Source organism: Rousettus aegyptiacus, unplaced genomic scaffold (genome assembly GCF_014176215.1).
Source record: "Rousettus aegyptiacus isolate mRouAeg1 unplaced genomic scaffold, mRouAeg1.p scaffold_m13_p_4, whole genome shotgun sequence".
Lineage (NCBI taxonomy): Eukaryota > Metazoa > Chordata > Mammalia > Chiroptera > Pteropodidae > Rousettus > Rousettus aegyptiacus.
Genome location: NW_023416307.1, coordinates 8,248,410 through 8,267,549, shown reverse-complemented (window position 1 = coordinate 8,267,549; position 19,140 = coordinate 8,248,410). Strand labels below are relative to the sequence as shown.

At 34.0% G+C, this 19,140-nt stretch overlaps 2 protein-coding genes across 2 annotated transcripts; one reads left to right on the top strand and one right to left on the bottom strand.

Moving 5' to 3' along the window:
- The first annotated feature begins 255 nt into the window (after positions 1-255).
- LOC107519546 (keratin-associated protein 15-1) lies at positions 256-735 on the top strand. Its single transcript, XM_016162338.2, has one exon. The coding sequence runs from the start codon at positions 283-285 to the stop codon at positions 733-735; it is 453 nt and encodes a 150-aa protein (XP_016017824.2). The 5' UTR covers positions 256-282.
- A 17,167-nt stretch (positions 736-17,902) lies between these two features.
- On the bottom strand, positions 17,903-18,402 carry LOC107519552 (keratin-associated protein 19-8-like). The gene is made up of 2 exons (XM_016162344.2): positions 18,276-18,402; positions 17,903-18,236 (listed from the first exon to the last, which is right to left on the bottom strand). The coding sequence occupies exons 1-2, from the start codon at positions 18,400-18,402 to the stop codon at positions 18,172-18,174; spliced, it is 192 nt and encodes a 63-aa protein (XP_016017830.2). The 3' UTR covers positions 17,903-18,171.
- Positions 18,403-19,140: the final 738 nt, after the last annotated feature.

Sequence of the window (19,140 nt, the reverse complement as noted above, 5' to 3'; positions counted from 1 at the left end):
CATCAACCCAAGCTAGATGAATGAGAAATGACATCTATGCTTCGTGAACAATTGCTTTGAAAAACTAATGAAATTCTTTCCTTTAAAAGTCTGCATTCATAAAAAGGCCCTTTGAAGATTAATGTATTTCATTTTTACTGGAGCCTAATTAGGCATTCTTATTAAAAAGGGCACATGCTACCACACCCATCACCAGGGTATAAAAGTGTCTAGTATAGAAGGGAACATTCACAGTCACGAACTCCTCTCTGCAACTCAGTTGAACTCAGAACTCCTGACAACATGTCTTACAACTGCAGCTCTGGAAACTTCTCCTCTCGTTCTCTTGGAGGCTACTTGCAATATCCAGTTTCCTCCTATGATTCTTGCTACCCCGGAAATGTTGTCTGCTCTCCCAGCACCTGCCAGCTGGGCTCCGCTCCCTACGGTGGCTGTCAAGAGACCTGCTGTCAGCCCACCAGCTGCCAGACATCCTGTTCTGTGGCTAGACCCTACCAGACATCCTGCTTCCGTCCAAGGAATTCCATCTTCTGTAGTCCCTGCCAAACAAATTACGCTGGATCTTCAGGATGTGGAAGTATTGGCCTTGGGCCTTTTGGTTACGGAAGCCCTGGCTTTCAGACTCTGGGCTGTGGGTCCAGCTTCTGCCGCCCAACTTACTTTTCTTCCAGGAGTTGCCAGTCTACTCGTTACCAACCAGCCTTTAGCTCTCAATGCTTTGGATCAATTTGCTGAATAGCTTGAATTATCTCATGCTTATGTCTGCGTTTCATGAAACTTTAGCATTCATCCCATCCAATATCTGCAATTACTGACTATCTGCATCACCCGGATTTGCCGTCACAGTCCTCTTGGAAGTATATGATTCACTGTGGACAAAGTAACCTTGGACTGTTGCCTTTTCTAAATCAGATATATGAGATATATCTTAAATTTTCATTCTTACGCTGAAGCTCTGAATGACTTATTTTCTTTCTAAAATTGTGGTTTTATTTTTTTCCTAGGATTCTGTCACATAACTGCATATTAAATAGATATGGCATCTAAAATAAACTTATTTCTCTAGAATGAATTATGGCATTTCATGTTTTTATTCGTATGGTACTTTTAGTGAATGCGTCCTATACTTTCTACTGTCTTCACTAGGAAAACGTTTTTTTGATCTTCTTCGTTTCATATGTTCCATTAATATTTTGCCAGATAGAAAATAATAGGAAGTTTAGAGGAAAATTTAAATATATGGCACATCTTATGGGAATTAAGAAATTTATATCCCCTCATAAGTACATTTGTTCATATACTTGCTTCAGAAAATTTTGCTTTTAGTTAGGCATTCATTGAAAAAAAAAATGTTTATTGAGTTCCAATTATAGAGCAGGCGTTGCGCTAAACAAAGACACAAATTCTCTGCCTTCGCGGAGTTCACACATATACAATTCTAACTCACTGTCATGTAGCAAGTGCAGTAATGGGATGAAAACATAAGTTTCAATGGGAGCACAAATGACAGGGGTTTCAAAGCAGTGTGAGGAAATCACGTAAAACTCATTATTGCCAGCAGGAAAAGTCAGATATCACTTCATATAAAAAATAAATCTTGCCGATCTAATGTGTGAGCTGCAGTCTTTTGAGAAATAGCTGCCAAATAAGATATGACATGAAAGAGATTTACTGGGGGCGGGGGGGAGTACCTGTCAGGGAAAATGGGGTGGTAGCTAGAATATTCTGGGGGAAGCCATTAGACCACAGTTCAGGTCCGAACTTGGTGAAAGAGAGAGGTAAGGAAGGAAAGAAGGGAGGAAGATTGGCTTAGAATAATCTCCAGCGTGGCTCCAAGGAAGGTTTGGTTAGGCACTCATTAAAGGAATTCCCTGTCTCACAGAGATGGGCCTGACTTCATGTGCCTTCCAAGCTCAGTCACTGGCCAAGAACAGAGCACAGATGACCTTAGCAGCGATGGAGCTGACCATAAACATTTTTTTTTTTTTTGAAACTTTGAAGGTGATGTGACAGGTTTTACTCTCTAAGTATCTTAACATCTCAATTCATCATAAGAGAACTTTATTGACTATAAACGTCTTCAAATATTTCATGCTAACAAAGACCAAATATTCATGCTAACCAGTCTCTACGCAAAGAGATTTACGTTTCTAGTATGAGAAAATGAGTTTAAACAAATATTTATTTGTCCTTGCTATGTGTCAGGGTTTATGCCGGGTCCTGGAGGATGCGAGTTTAAGTAATAATTAATGAAACTAACACATAACCATCAGCAGTACTATAAACTAACTATGACTTTAGTTAGACTGAGTTTGTACTAGGAAGGTTTTTTGGCCATGGACATCTTACTAACAAGTTTAAACCTTATTACATAAGAAATAGGAGATCAATGTAAATTTCTGAGTAGCAATTTTAGAAATTTATTCTTCTACCCAAATGTAATATACCTTTTAAGGGAAATAATTTTAAATAAGAACTTTGGTTTTATTGTTTTCATCGATATTTTATTTGCAATAATATTTGCGATTCACTTTTTTCATGTTTTATCATTTCGAATATTTTTGGCCAGAAAAGTATTAGAAATATTTTACAGTTTGTGGACTACATCCTATTTTTTGACTCTTGTAGTTAATACCAAATTATATTGTTAGGTCTTTGTTGTTGGCTGAAAACAAGATCACAACATTTAAAAAGTGTCATTATAGACAAAAATAAAAATTAGTTATGAAAATTTAAATTATGTCTATTCACTTTTATGTTATTTAAAAAATAGTCAAATTGTGTGGGCTTTGATATTTAACAATATATGTTATAGCAATATGTTCTATAAAACAACACAGAGAGTTGAATTGGCTATTAGTTCAGTAATCCTTTGCTTTGCTTTGCTTTGTTTTTTAAAAATAAGACATCTGCAGTATAGAGAACTTAATTTGTCCAATATCACATGGCTAATCAGTAGTATATTGAAAATTCAATTCTATTTTTAAAACCGTTATTTAAACCAAATCACCCTATGCAAGGAGTAAAAATAAATAGATAAAGGAGCACTCACCTGTATGCTGGCAAATCATCACAATCTTCTGGGTAATAAAGTGTCTCTATTCCTTATTAATATTTTCTAAGCATTTGACATCAAGGAAATATTGAAAAAAATTTTTCAAAGATTTTGGATAATGTTATTAGGGATGTGTACCATTAACAATTTGAATTTCTATGGATTTATTTTGTAAAGCCCAGTAAAAGGTAAAATGAATGCTGAAAATATTCTAAATAGATATAACAGTATACATGATAAAGTATCTAAGAATATTTATTTGAGCAAGTGGAGCAAAAATTGAGGAGTGATGATATAAAAGAAATAGTATGGAGAATTGGACAATATTGCGTGCAAATTTTGACACTTTACACAAAGACAAGAGTGTTCATGCAGAAGACCTATGTAAAAAGCAAGCTTTCTTGTGTAAGATGCAATGCATTCTCAATAAGCCAACATTGGCTATTACATTCTCATAACTACAACATTAGTGATTTCTAACTATTATGATGTTGACTTAGGTGATTGGGTTTTACATAATTATTGAAGAAACACAAAAAGAACCAGTAAGAAAATTAAAAATATGGGACTTTTTAATTTTGCTCTTTCATATGTATTGCTCAGAATATTTTCATACATATTAAAATAGAGTAATAAAATTCTATAATGATAAATTTTAAATTGCTCAAACTCATAGTACCAGGCTGCTATGAAGCGGTAATCAATTGATTGCAAATTCATTTTATTCCCTTAAAAATTATAAAATTTGCCAATCATGTACAAATTCTATTATAAGGAATTAGGATTTATTTAGTTTATGGAAAGAAAGCAAGAAAGCAGGAAAGGAAGGAAGGCAGGAAGGAAGGAAGGAAGGAAGGAAGGAAGGAAGGAAGGAAGGGAGGGAGGGAGGGAGGGAGGGAGGGAGGGAGGGAGGGAGGAAGAGAGAGAGGAAGGAAGGTAGGAAGGAAGGAAGGAAGGAAGGAAGGAAGGAAGGAAGGAAGGAAGGAAGGAAGGAAGGAAGGGAGGGAGGAAGGAAGGACGGACATATTTATTGAGAAAAAGATTCTGAGTATCCACTGAGCTGGGTCATGGTAGAAGGATGACTTGAGATTCTATCTCTCAATTTCCACTTATTCTTTTTGAGAAATTTATTTAACTTTTTTTCCTTTTAAATTTACTTACATGGGGGGATTTTTCTGGCATACAAGCTAGTAACCTTTGCTGACTTAACTCCTAGACTTGATTTCTTCATTTTTATAATTAGATAAAATCTATTTGGCAGAATTAGCCTAATGATTAAAAGAGGTATTATATTTTTTTAAAAAAAAAATACTTTTTTACATAATGGAAGACTTCTGACAAATGTTAGGTCCTTCCCACTGCTATTTTTACTAGTTTTACTTTACATGTCCTAAAACATGGAGGTTTCTTTGGTGGATAGTTAACAAATATTTACTGAATGTCAACTGTGTGACAGTTGCTGTGCTGGCCTTGGGTTTAAAAGGTGAAAAGACATAATTCAGACTCTCAAACAACTTACATGAAGGTTTTTTTAAAAAAGTATTAGGGGGAAAAAAAAACATGTTACTTAAGTGCGTTACAAATAGGCTCTATCTAGCTCAAGAAGAAAATTATTTTCAAGTGCTGTAAGATTAAAATGGGCATTTTGCATAGGAATTTTATTATCCCTCCTTCTATGTACATGAGCTCATGAAACAGAACAACTCTACTACTAGAATGCCCACACTCTCCCTGATGCAGCAGCCTTGACCATGTAGTCAGGGCAATGGGTGCCAGGGAATACTCTTGTAGAACATATGCTTTTAAATTTGTGGTACCTTGATCCATATTAGGCACACATTTTACTTCAGAGCCTGGCATGTGCTCACACTCACGCTCTGTCTCTCTAGCTCTCTCATGCTCACTCTCTCTTTCTCCCTACCTCCCTCCATCTCTCTCTCCCTTCCTCCCAAGAACCAAGTTTTCAGAAAAATATGGGTGAGGTGACTCTGAAATTTTTAATTTATCTCATCCCATCTCATCCCAATTTATTCTATTATTTCTTATTAAAAGAAGTACGAAAAGTCATCTATGAGTAAATTGTTACCCACTAATGATACAAGACACACATTGAACATGTTTGCTGTGAAGATTACCCACATGAAAGTTATTAAAGCAGCTAATTCCATGTCTTCCCGCTTGAATTTATCCCCCAAATTTTCTATTCCTTTTATATAACAGCCCACTGTCTCTCTCCCAGAAAGCGCAACAAAATTTTCATTAAACCATGGTTTATAAAAGAACTCTTAGCTCTCTGGAAACTTTTTATAAGATAAAATTGCATACTTTGGACTGGAAGATAATTGAGGACAAAATCAGTGAGCTATCACCTCATCCCTGTCAGATGGCTATCATCAATAAATCAACAAACAACAAGTGTTGGCGAAGATGTGGAGAAAAGGGAACCCTCGTGCATTGTTGGTGGGATTATAAATTGATGCAGTACTTTTCACTCAGGATAGAAACAGTGACAACTGCACTCCATGTTCCTTCAGCATTATTAACAATGACCAAGACATAGAAGCAACATAAATGTCCAACGAATAAATGGATGAAGAAAAGTTGGCATATACCAAAAAAAATAAATAAATAAAGGAATATAACTCAGTCTTATAAAAGGAAATCTTGCCATTTGCAACAAAACCGATGAACCCAGAAGATATTATGCTAAATGAAATAAGCCGGGTAAAGAATGACAAAAACTACATGATACACTTAAATGAGGAATCTGGCAAAGTCAAACTCATAGAAACAGAGAGTAGAATGATGGTTGCCAGGAACTGGATAAGGGGAAAATGAGGTATTAATCAAACGGTAAACAGTTTTAGCTATGCAAGATGAGTAAATCCTGGAGGTCAATTATATGGCACGGTGCTATAGTTAACAATGCTGTATTATTTACTTAAAAATTTGCTAAGAGAGTAGATCATATGTTAAGTGTTATCATCATCGAGAGAGAGAATGGGAGGAGACTTTTAGAAGTAATGAATGTTTCTGGTGATGGTGATGGTTTCATGGATGTATACTTATCTCTAAACTCATCAAATTGAATACATTAAACAAGTACAGCTTTTCGTATTTCAGTCTTTCCACAATAAAGTCATTTAAAATAAAAGAAACAGCAAAGTAGGGGAAGAATTGCACTAAATAAAAACTAGCAGAGATATATAAGATTTTTCTTAGGTATAGAAATTTATACAGGTTGCCAAGCCTTAGTTGGAGTATTTTGCAGTCTCATAAGAACATTGTTCATATAAACATGAGTCTATGAAACTTACCAGAAGCTGGTTTTTAAAGACTAGATGAAAGATGAATGTTGTGATTAATTCTTGGTGAGCAGGTACATATTAGAAACTAGCACATTTCTTATTACTGTGATACTGTTTCCCATCATCTGTTTGACAAGGATGAAAGTAGTTTAGCAAACCATTTCTTCTTTTTTCTCCACACTCCCCATTTGGTTTCTGCAGACTCAATTCTCTTCCTTCAGAGACTCAAAGAAAAGATGCAAAAAGAGGATGTGTTTAAATTATGTCTTTATAATTTCAGTGACTCTAGCTGATGAATACTCAAGCCGAAACATGTGACTTTAATACTTTATCAACTCCTATAAAAAGTGTTTTTCTGCTTTTGGTTTTGATTTTCAAAAACCTTTCAGCCATCCAAAACTGAATATATTCCTCTTAATATTGATACAAATAAAGGTTAATACAAATTTCACAGTTAAATGTCCAGAAAGGGATGTTCCTCCCATAATTCAAAATCAAATATAAACACACACATGCATTTGTTCAAATGCAAGCACATACTTGATAGTTACAAAAAAAAAAGGTATATTTTTTAAATGTAGTTATTTAAATTAGTTTCAAGTATTGGTTAGGCATATATATAGTTAAAAGTATTTTTGATACTTGTAGTTTCTACTTTGTCAAAGAATGTTTGATTCCGTTTTTTTTAATACTTTTTCATTAATTTAGGGATTTATCATACTATAGGAAGAATTTAAAGAGGTAAAGACGTCAGAAAGAAATTTTTTTGTCTGTTCACTAAAAGCCATGTCTAATTGAAATGTTAGAAGAAAGAATGAGAAATTTAGGTAAAGGTGATAAGATAAAGTGACCTCAAGCAGACATAATGAGGAAAGAAATGGGACAAATCAAAGAAAGTCAGTAAGACCAAGAGTATTTTTGACAACTATTAACTTGTGAGCGAGGGAATAAAAACTTTAATGAAGGGAGTGATTTTCTTGTTTTCACTTCCATACATGTAAATATGTGGCAAGAATGAACCTTGAGTGTGAAATTGTATGTTTAAATGGTGAAATTTTTGCAGCTTTATTGATTTATGATTGACAAATTTTGCATATATTTAAGGAATACAATGTGATGATTTAATTTATATATATATATATATATATAGTAAAATTATTACCACAATCAAGCTAATTTATTCATCACCTCACTTTTTTTATGGTCAGAACACTTGAGATTTACTCTCTTAACAAATTTCAAGTATACAATCTATTACTATTAACCATAATTGTTATGCTATGCATTAGGTCTTCAGACCTTATTCATCTTATAACTAAAAGTTCATATCGTTTGATCAGCATCTTCTCATTTCTCCCAGTCCCTAGCCCCTGATAACCATTCTGTTCTCTCTTACTATTAGCTTGGCATTTTTAGATTCCACATATAAGTGACATCATGTAATATTTGTCTCTCTGTGTCTGGCTTATTTTACTTAGCATAATGTTCTCTAGGTTCATCTATGTTGTTGCAAATTATTCAGTCTTAAATGGTAAACATTTTCTTTAAATTTAAATTCAAATGAAGTAGTCCCAGATGATTAAATCTGAGGCTAGCTGGACTAACTAATTGCTAAGCACTATAATTCAAACTCATCAAAAAGCATATGTTCATTGGTTTTATTTTTATCAGTTAATGAAGGAAAAAAAGTCTTAAAAGTAAAAGTTAACCCAAATTATTGCAAGTCATGAATTTAAATACTTACTAGATTCTTCAATAAACACTGAAGTATAGTATTTTTTATGACTTTGTACTTCAGATAAAGCTGGAGACATGTTTGGCTTGAAAGTTGTAATATTTTTCTTACAGATTTTACAGGCTACCTATCAATCAGAAAATTAATAGAGAAGGGTAATCATCATTTAAGGAAATTTTTTTAAGATAAAAAAACATGAACATATGTACTATATAATAATAATTTTAGTAATAATAAGAATTCTTAGCCATTTGTCCTAAACTGAAAGGACTTGTTTTAAAAGGCACTTGGCCTTATGTTCTAAATAAAATTTTAGTATTCAAAAAGAAACTATTCAGTAGTAATGACAAAAACAGGATCATAGATTGTAAAAATACGTTGGTCGTACTCTTATTTTACAAACGTAGAGAGTAAGGTTTGGCGAACTATGAGAATAGTATACAAGATATGAGCATGACATGTAAATGATATATGATGTTTGCACTATGCTACTCTTTGGAATAAAAGTTGAAAAAAGGTAACTCCCCAGATAATCACAACTAAAGTCATCATAGACTGTCTATCGCTGTTTCTAAAAGAAACAAAGAGATATGTTTCTGTTAAGAGTTAAAAGATTATTATATCAACTACATCATTTAAATTGGCTTTGAAAAACAATTGTGTCTATCCGGTCATTATAAGCGGGTATCTATAGGAACGACATTTATTATTACCAAAAATAATAAATCATTAATCATTTAGAAGGTCCAATCAACACGAAAGAAGCATAATATTCAGAAATCATTCTTTGCAACAATGAGTAGATTCAATGTAAAAATACAAAGAGAAAAATAATGCCTCACATGGTCATTGTGAATAATATAAACCGAATATTGGAATCAAGGGTAAGCAATTGTTAAAAAGTTACTGCACGAGCGTGACCACAAAGTTAAGTGAACTGTAGGTAAACTGACTTTCTAAATTGAAGAAGTGGTACAATCAAATAGGTTAAATAAGTTGCATATGATGCCATAATTTTGATGATTTTTGCTGTTAAATCTTTATTGAGATGAGGTTGCCATTTCTTTTTCTAAGTTGTTTGTCATAATTATTGACTTTTTTGGCCCAGACGCTGAATGTTTAATGTTTCAAAAATATTAGAGAAAAAGTTAATCAACTTGTTTGATTATTTGCTTGAGCTTTTAATTGCTAGCGACTTAGTTTTTCGCCAGCATCCTACGCTATTTCTAAATCCTAGTTATACATTTGCTTATCTTGATTTTAAATATCATGTTCTATATTTCCTACCAGTCAGAATAAAAACAAACAAACATACAAACAAACAAAGAACTAGCCAAAGCAACCAAGTGTCCTCATTAGAAAGAATTTAACTGTGAAATAACTCACACAAAGAATCTACCAGAATTATGTCTTTTGAATAACTCTATCACACCTCCTCTCCAGGATGATGGCACCTCATGACTTTATTTCTTCTTTCTCATAAAAACTTTCTTCCACATGATACATCTGAGGTAGAAATTAAGAAGACTAGAAAAATTCAATATAATTTGTAAGGTATCAAAGTTGAAATTTATTCTACAATAATTAAATAGTGAAGTAGTCACTCACTGAAGTTTGGGCGGGAAAATACGTCATTTTTAAAAAACCTGGTTTACAAATGTCAAAATAACTCTCAGTGATGAGACAAAAATGATGTTAACTCAATGAATGGAAAAAGTTAGCATCTTATTAATAGGTGTTAAATTGATCGCTGAGATCATGTAATTTTCATGACCAGATGGAAGCCAAAATATTATTTTCACCCTGTCTTAAGTCCTCATTTCTTGGCCAAAATTAGAATGGTCACTTAAACCACTGAGGTTACAATATCCACCACAAAGATTCAGTGGAAGCCTGGATTGTCAATGACCACAACCTAGTCTCTATTGGAGGAATGAATTCATTTGGGTAATAAAAGCTGAGTTACTTGAGCTCAAACATCACTCTCTGCACTGTGAATTTCCAAATCCTCAGACGTGGGGATAGTAAAGCCTTCAGGCTTTACATCTCAGAAGACATCTAAGCCCCCAAAACTTTTAATATTTCCTTGATTCCAGCAAGGAATGGCCTTCTGCATGTTAACATGTTTTAATTTAATATCCCTTTAATCGACTTGGTGCCTATTAGAGGTAATTTTTCCATCCTCAAGGCTTTGGCTTTTATCTGACTCTGGTTGAAATTCCCATAAACTCACTCCGTAACATCAGGTAATATCCCCACTGTATTTTAGAAGATTATTTTGGATCACTAATTATACATGACTTTTCTGGCATTTTCTCTAAAAAAGATATTTTAAGTAAATGTCATGATCTGTCCATCATATTCAAAATCAACTTCTATTAAAGGTTTAAACACTTCAGCTGAACCCCTGGGACAGATGTATCTCCCAACTTGGCAATAGTAACGGTAAGAATAATAAGTGTTTATTCATACTTATTATGTAGTATGAACTTTCAATATATTAATTCACTTAATACAATCATCCTGTGAGGTAAATACTATTATTACCCTCATTTTACAGATGGTTTAGAGAGCTTAAGTAATAACATTCACAAAGTTGTCACAGCTTTTAAGTGCACAAGTTGAATTTGAACCTACGTAAGCAGACTCGAGAGTCTATGTGTTTTCCACTTCCCTGCACTGCTGATTTAAGAGCTTTCCAAAAGGGGAATAAGATAGACACTTCTTTATGATGTTTTCTATAACACATTTATATCAACTAAAAGCTTGGAGCATAATTTTTATAAAGGAGATTGATCTTTGCTGACTTTTCATCCATTTCCTTTTGGTCTCTGCCCATCACTCACTCCTGCCACATCTATTCTTAGAATTTCATTTGCCATGTGATCTCTCCTGGGTTCCAGGTCTCTCACTGTGTCACTACGCATGAGCCTGTCCTCTACATGTCTTACTCGATTTGTCCCTTCTCTTCTTTGTTTCCTTTTTCCTCTCCACACTTGTGTCTGGTGTGCCAGAAAGAAAGATGTTATGCTTAATGTACAGTCTGTTTTCCTCTCAAAACTCAGGAAATAAATTTATAGTTCTAACCATGCCACATGTCATAACCCTAAGTATTAAGTGGTGATTTGATTCGACTTAGGAAAATTTTCATTTTCTAAAGAAAACTGGAGTAATTGTTTGGCAAGTAAACTAAATCAATCATGTTATCTCTCTGTCTCTGTCTCTCTCTCATGTGTGTGTGTGTGTGCTTTATATATACTATAAAGATAGTGATGATGGCTTGTTAATTTTTTCCTTTAACTACTCCCTTGCTTATTAAATAGTGCTGTTCTAAGATCCCTGAACAGAGTTCGGGAGTAGACTGGTGGAGAATTTGGGTTTGGGCCTTTTTATGTTGTATTAACAACTGCTGGGATAGGAATTTTAATAATTTATTGTACTTGCACAGTTAATTTACTATCTGCCTAGGAAGCAATCTGGTATTCAATATGAGCTATTTACATCATTTTAGCAAATTATTTTAGTTATCATTTCAAAACAAAATATAGCATAAAAGAAATGCAAACTATAATAGGAACATATCAAGTTTAATAGCTATCTAGTAATCTAGTCATGAGTGAAGTAAGAAAGTAAGATATTTCACCATATGAGTCTGTAATGGATTTCAATGTAGATGCATTAAGTTGCATAAATCTAGATTTCATTGAGGAAGCTCATTGTTGAGCAGGGGAGAAAGATAAACAAACATCACATTATACAATAAGTGTTGTAGAAAAAAGAAAACATGTGGAAAGAATATAATTGAGCATAGACTGGCTTTTTTTTCTGAAACACAATCTAAGAGTAGTTTTATATGATGAGGATATGTTTCTATGGAATGAAACAGAGAGAAAAAAGTTATCATAAGAGGATAAAATTTTAAGGTAATAGTAATAGTTTAGGTTAATGTCTATTATTTACACTGTGTTTGTGTTTGGCCATTCTTTTATGCTTTGCAAACACTAGCTCATTTAATTCTCACCACATTATAGGAGAAACAATAAAATTATCTTCACTTCGCAAACAACAAAAATGAGACTTAATGAGGTGAAATAAATTGATCCACATCATGGACTTAATCAACAGCTGTGCTTATACTGCAACTCAAGCAGTCTAACTTCAAACTTTGGGTTTCTAATCAATAAAATGGACAGGAAGAGAATGGCATCGTAAGATGTAAATGGAGTAAAAGCTAATTGAGGAAAACTCTTAATAAAAAATATTTTGATGGTGAGATAAAAAGACTTGAAAGAGAGGAAAATTGGTGATAAAGAAGATGGAATCTCTGTGAGAAAGATTCAAATGGCAGGACTAAAGATAACTAGTAATCAACTAATAAGGAGAGGAGAAAAATTAGAATTATTTTTATGACTGACATTTCAGTCTTGGAGTACTAGGTGAATGGAAATGTCAGAACAGAGATCAGGAAGCAGAAAGGATATGGGTGTGAGGAAAATAATCTATTTAATCAGAACATGTTGAGATTCAGTTGCCTATATAGACATGTTTGGAAACATTCTTCAAACAGATAAATATCAGGAGAAAGGCCATGCCATAAGATGCAAATAAAAATATAGATAAAAGTATAAATAAAAATATTAAAAAGTAAATTTTATATAAATGAAATTCTTTTTAATATAAATATGTTCTATGTGATATTTTACACTTATTTTAAAAGCATATTGTTTCTCTTAAATTCAAATTTCACAGGTTGTCCTGTATGTGATCTGGCATCCCTACAAACTGGAGACATAAATTTGAGAGGTGTCTCCTTTCAGAGAGGAGACCATTGATTGCTTTGAGCCAATGACATTACCTAAGAAAAATAATTTCTAAAAGTAGAGTCTGGATAATAGGGTCTATGATAGAATGCAAAGCTTTGCCCCTTTCCTGATTGATTTACTTTGCTTTATAAGTTTGTACTCTTCTTTGACTCCTGGCTCAGCTATATAACATTCTTTGACAAAAAAAACAACAACAACAACAACAACAAAAAAAAAACAGAATTAATGTGTGCCAGTTCTGTATATGGATGTCCAATATCCTTGCAGGTATCTATTTTGCTCTCATATTCCTGCCATCTCCATGAAAACATATCTGTTTTAGTCTATTGTAGAATGAGAGATATATGGAATAGAGTCTAGACACCCACTTACCTAAGCCAGTAATCAGTCAACTTCCAATCATGTTAGTGAACCCAGAGAAGCCATCTTATTTCTCTCAGCTCTTGGATGAATAAGCATAAAGTTTATTGTTATATAGCATTGACGTATATAGTTGCGTGTTATGCAGCAATATTACATAACATTTGTGTAGCATTCTTATGATCACCTTGATTACATGTGTTTGGGGACACGACCATGTGCTTCGGTTGAAAACTCTTTACTATTTAATTTATCATTGGTTATTATTATCTCACAACTCACTAATGTAAGATTTGGAATAGTAATTTAAGCTCCTCAAACTGTAATTTTTCTCACTTATTCACTACAAGAACAATACTTATCTCCTACATTCTGAAATGTAGATGTGATAATGTTTGCGAGGCAAAGTAAGTATGCAATAAATATATTATTAGTAGTAGTAGTTACATTGAAATTGCCTTTTGATTATACTTTAATACCAAGCAGTGCCTAGTATATTATAAGTGGTTAATAAATATCTATGAAAAAGGTTAATATAATATGATGTTTAAAATAAAAATTAATGCTTATCTTTTTCATTAAGAGAATCATATATGATTAAAAGGATTCAACTTAATGGAGAATCTGGCATATAAATAAATAATTAATAGATTGCTGCTATTGTAGATTTATTCTGCACATGTTTTATGAAATACTTCCCATGGATCAGGCATTGCTCTAGGCACTGAAGATTCATCAATAAATAAAATGGATTAAGTCCTTGCCCATATGGAGTTTACATTCCCTGGTGAAGACAGCAAGTAAACAATTAAATATATAACACCCATTGGTGAAAAGTGCTATCAGATAAAAAGCTGTGTAATGGACTGGGAACCAACAGGATAGTCATGAAGTGGCATTTGCACGTGATGCTGTCAGGTGCCTTGAGGAATAAGAGAAGACATCACAACAGAGATAATAGGCTAACACTTGAAGATGAGTAGGAGCTCATTATGAAAAGCGAAGAGCATACTATCTGAGGTGAGAAAGGAGCTAGCGTAAAGGCAAATATTTGAGAAAGATTATGGATTATTTAGATAATTACACTATTAATTCATTTAATGTTTACCGAGCTTCATACCTGGTGGATGAACTTTATGGTCCATGCTCTTCTGCAAATTGATTTTTTGACTGAATTATCTTATATATTTTTTCATATCAGAACACCAAGATTTACATAATTTTCTTTACAATAACTGCATGTATGTCATCCCAAGAAGATATATAAAGTCTATTTAAACAAAGAATTTTGAAACAAAAGAACTAAAGGCTGAACGAAAGCTTTGAGTCCTAGAAACCAGATTAGAATAGATGAGAATGTATAGCCATAGTCCCAGTGACAGATGATAACTAGACATTAGAAAATGGGTAAAACAAGATTATATACAAGGAGATAGCACAAAACAATTATTTTTTTTGGATATGTTATTGGATGTGGAAATGGGAGAAGAGATATGGAGCCTCTCCAAATTCAGACCTGACTGGCTGTATGGATTATGGTGCCATTATCAACCAGCTGAACATGTAGTTTCTATACGCCATGGCAAGGTGCTTGGCAGAAATATAATTATATAACAATATTAAGCCTCAGAATTTCTAAACTCATTGCTGGAGCCATAGCTAGGTCTATAGCTTCACACTTGTCCTCCAAATTTTGGAGAAGAGCAATTATATTTGTTGAATAAATAGATAGATAAGTAGATAGATAAATAGATAGGTAGATAGATAGATAGATAATAGATAGATAGATATAGATACATAGATATACATGGATATATGGATATATATTCAGATATCTATATCTGTAATTATCTAAATTAAAAACAAAAAAAATTTTATTCAGGCATCGTAATTTGATCAGGTAGCCTGTATTTTTGCTCTATACACATATATGATAAAATATTCACTAAACTGCCTTTTCATAGTAATAGAGCATTTTTCATTGGTTAAAGAGTTTTTATATTGATTTTCATCATTAGATTTCCTGTGACCAGTTTGAGCTCAATAATGAGATGTGAATATGATTGTTATCCATCCATATTTCAAGAAATTATTCTCCCTCCAATTCTATCCTTTAACATTAATACTGGATCCTAAATTATGGAATTTTTATTTGCTAACATACCAAGGTTACACTTAACATTATTATGTCTTTTTCAGAATTAAGACCTATATCTTTAATCAGGAGATTTATCCCTTACTTTCACTGAGACGAAATACACATTTTAGTGTCTTACTGACATAATAAAATTCTCCCAACAGAACTATTTAGTGACCATAATTTATAAATATGTTCTATGTTCCCAGCTTCTAATTCTTTAATAATCAAACCAAGAACATAAACATCACTTTTGCAATATGCTTCTAAAACCATGACATTTAGGAGAGTCACTAATTATCTTTGGGCACAAATCAAATTTAATAGCTTCTGAGCAGTTCAGATCAAAAATCAAAAAGATCTTCAAGTAAGACCAATATTTAAACTTAATATGCATGGTACACAAGGTCATACTTAGTAAGGTGTACTATTTGTCTCGAGAAAATTATTTTTGAATAATCACATATTATGTCTCACATTATTGTTCTGTAAAAGGCCCGCATTTTTTTAGTATGTTTATCAGGGCAAGCTTTAAATACTACAAGCTTTATATATTCTTACACCCCTCATATATGCAAAGGTGCTAACTAGTTCACATACTGTTAAGTTTTTAGAGAACGAAAAATAAGAAATCAAAGGTATCAATCATATAGAATCGTAACTACAGTTAACCTGCAGGGGTCATTTCACTGTACCTCTGATTAAAGCATAAAATAATAATCTAAAGAACTCTATTACATCCCAGGGATTTGGAACATACTAAACCTCCCTAGCAAGATTAAATGCCTGCCAAGGATATCTGCTGGAGATTCTTTGAATTGATGCCTTCTACTTTAGTAGCACTTGTATGTGTACTCACACTAGTTCTGTCCTCCTCACAGCATCATGTAAGGCATAGTCTACATAAGTGACTGGGCCCTTGATCTATAGATTCTCCTCTTCTATTGTATTTTATTTTTCTTGCTTCCCTTGTTCAGTTTTCTGATTTGAAATCTAAACTATACTGTAAATAAAAAGATAACAGTTTTTCTGTGGGAAATTGTTCATACAGTAACGTTCTTCCTTTGGGTTTATAGAAGAATAAAAAGAATTTCTCAAGCAATAAGTAGGAGGGTAGTAGGGGTCCAAGCATGAATTTAAGTGAATTCAGACACATGTCTGGTCATGTCAGACAAACTAGTGAAACAGGCTGCTCTGACAACTTTAAAAGTTGGTTAAGAAACCTTCTGCAGAAGGATTCAACCTGTGTTCATTGTTGATGTTTCAAGAGGTTTGTTTCAAGTGGTGAATCAAAGGAATCAGCCTAAAAGAAAGTCCCTTTGGAGAAACTGAGCAATTTTCTGGGGGAGAACAAATTTCAATGGAAGAAAGAGCCAACTTCCTTGACTATAACCTTGACTGTGAACAGCCATGAGACTCTTACTAATAAAGCATCTTGTATGTTATAAAGGTTTGACTTTGTGCCTTCATCCACTCATGAGAATGTTAAGAGCCCTCTAATAAAGTGTGAAAAGAAATCGGAAAAGATTCCCTCACTCCCGTCTTCCATAGAACACTGCGCCATTGGGTTCCACGCATCGTGTCAGTGTTAGATGGATCTGCCTTATGAGGGGTGATGGCCATCAACATATGTCAACTATAGACATGCAGTTCCTGCTCAGGAAATGAATGATGCTTCTCAATATCCTCCTCTGCCTCATGACAAAGATGATAGAAAAAGAAACAAAGGCATATCTGGCCAGACCAGTGGTACCATGAAGATTTTCAGTGGGGAAAGGTTATAGAAGGAACATAGAGGTTATTTTGGATAGTGAAAATACTCTATATATTATGATAGATGCCTATCTTATATTCTTCCACATCCACAGAATGTAAAACACCAAGAATGAACCCTCAGGTAAACTATCAACTTTGGGTGATGATGTATCAGTGTAGGTTCATCAACTGTAACAAAGGTGCCACTCTGGCGGGGGATGTTGATGGGGGGGGAGTCGGTGCATGTGTGGGAGGAGAGGGTATTTGGGAAATCTCAGTACTTTCCTCTGAATTTTGCTGTGAACCTAAAACTTCTCTAACGAAGTAGTCATAAAAAAAGAAGCTATTTAGCTAATATCAATGTGACACAGAAGAATGCACTTTAATATAATATGCGAATGACACAATTCTTAGTAATTCCAGGAACACTTGAGGGACACTAGAGGAGGCTGATTTCCTAAGTGAGTAGACAGTGGTAAGTTATTTTCATTTATATTAATATGACAGCCTGTGAGTTCTCAAGTTGGTGCAATGTGGTGAACTAGAAACATTTGCATTATACTATACCATGTAGCCACAGACCTCATTTCTTCCTAAGCACATTTTTTAAATTAGTTGCCAAATAAGATGTTAAAATAATAAAAATAGAAACATCACAACAGGACGATGAATTTACATTTTAAGTAATCAATTTATTGGACAAAAGCAAAATGCAAGTTGTATCCAGTGTCTTGCTAGAAAGATAACATCATGGTAATAGCAGCAAGAAAAGTAAACCAAAAGGAGATCAAACTAGAATGGTTATGCATACTGAATATGCATTTAGCTGATGGGTTTGTGGGTAAAGGCACCAAATATTCATAGAAACAGTCTGACAACTTATAAAAAGCTATCGACTGATCCTGGAGAATATAAGACGAATGTTTTGGGAATGAAAGCACAAGATAGGACCAAATACATTTGCAGGTTTTCCATCAGCGTCCACTTATAGCAAATTTTTAGTAGAAGCGGGAGAATCCATATCCTCCATAGCACGATGGGTGGCAGCAGCCATACCCGTAGCCTCCATAACAAGAGGGGCGGTAGCAGCCACATCCATAGCCTCCGTAGCCACAGCCATAGCCCAGTCCGCGGAAGCTGCCCCATCCGCAGCCATAGCCACAGCCCAGGCCACCGAAGCCTCCATAGCCGTAGCCCAGGCCTCCGTAGTAGCTGCCGTAGTAGCTCATGGTGTCAGGGATGGAGTGTTGGTTTGCTGTTCAAGGCAAGATCCTGAGTGCGAATGTCAGTATGTGTCGAGGGAAGCTTATATACTCGAAGTAGAGCATGTGATAAAACATGTGCCCCACCTTTGGTGTCATTCCATGAATTACACTTGCCTGAGACAACTCATTAAATCTATGGTCTCCTGACAACGCTCCTTAAGAATGTCTGAGCTAGCTTGGCTGCCTAGTTATGTTGTTTCTGAGCTTGTTGCTCTAATTTTGTTAAAAAGAATCGCTGTTTCTTCAAAGTATAGACATACCGAATCCTAAATAGAATTCTTTATTACCAGGCACTTAACATAAGTCCCATCAAATACTGTTGAATTTCTAATGAGATATCTTATCATAATAGGCGTTTTGGGAAATTGTTTTAGATTCTACCAAATATCAAGAAACAATCAATTAAAACTCTCTTAAATTTATCTCTCCCCCCCCCCAAAAGCACACATTTTGCAACATGAGCAGTGAAGGATGTACTTCTTTTCAGAAGATTAAAAAAAAAAAGTACGTCAAGAAAGACTTGGTTCACCTGCTGTGTATACCAGAAAACAAAAACAAAAGCTCACTTGCTTTCTAGAGTTTTAGAACTCTAGATTTATTTTTGGCTTTACACACTGACATACTTGTTTTGGTTAAAAAATATAGCACATTGGAGTCCGCAGTGGTGAGACCAAGTCACAGTGACCAAGAATCTATCTTGTG

Bases quoted from the DNA above. Each gene is read 5' to 3' on its own strand.
- LOC107519546 (XM_016162338.2), top strand. From the start codon at position 283: ATGTCTTACAACTGCAGCTCTGGAAACTTCTCCTCTCGTTCTCTTGGA.
- LOC107519552 (XM_016162344.2), bottom strand. From the start codon at position 18,402: ATGAGCTACTACGGCAGCTACTACGGAGGCCTGGGCTACGGCTATGGA. The intron at 18,237-18,275 runs GCTATGGATGTG...CTTGTTATGGAG, and splicing joins CTATGGCTGTGGCTACGGAG to GCTACGGGTATGGCTGCTGC.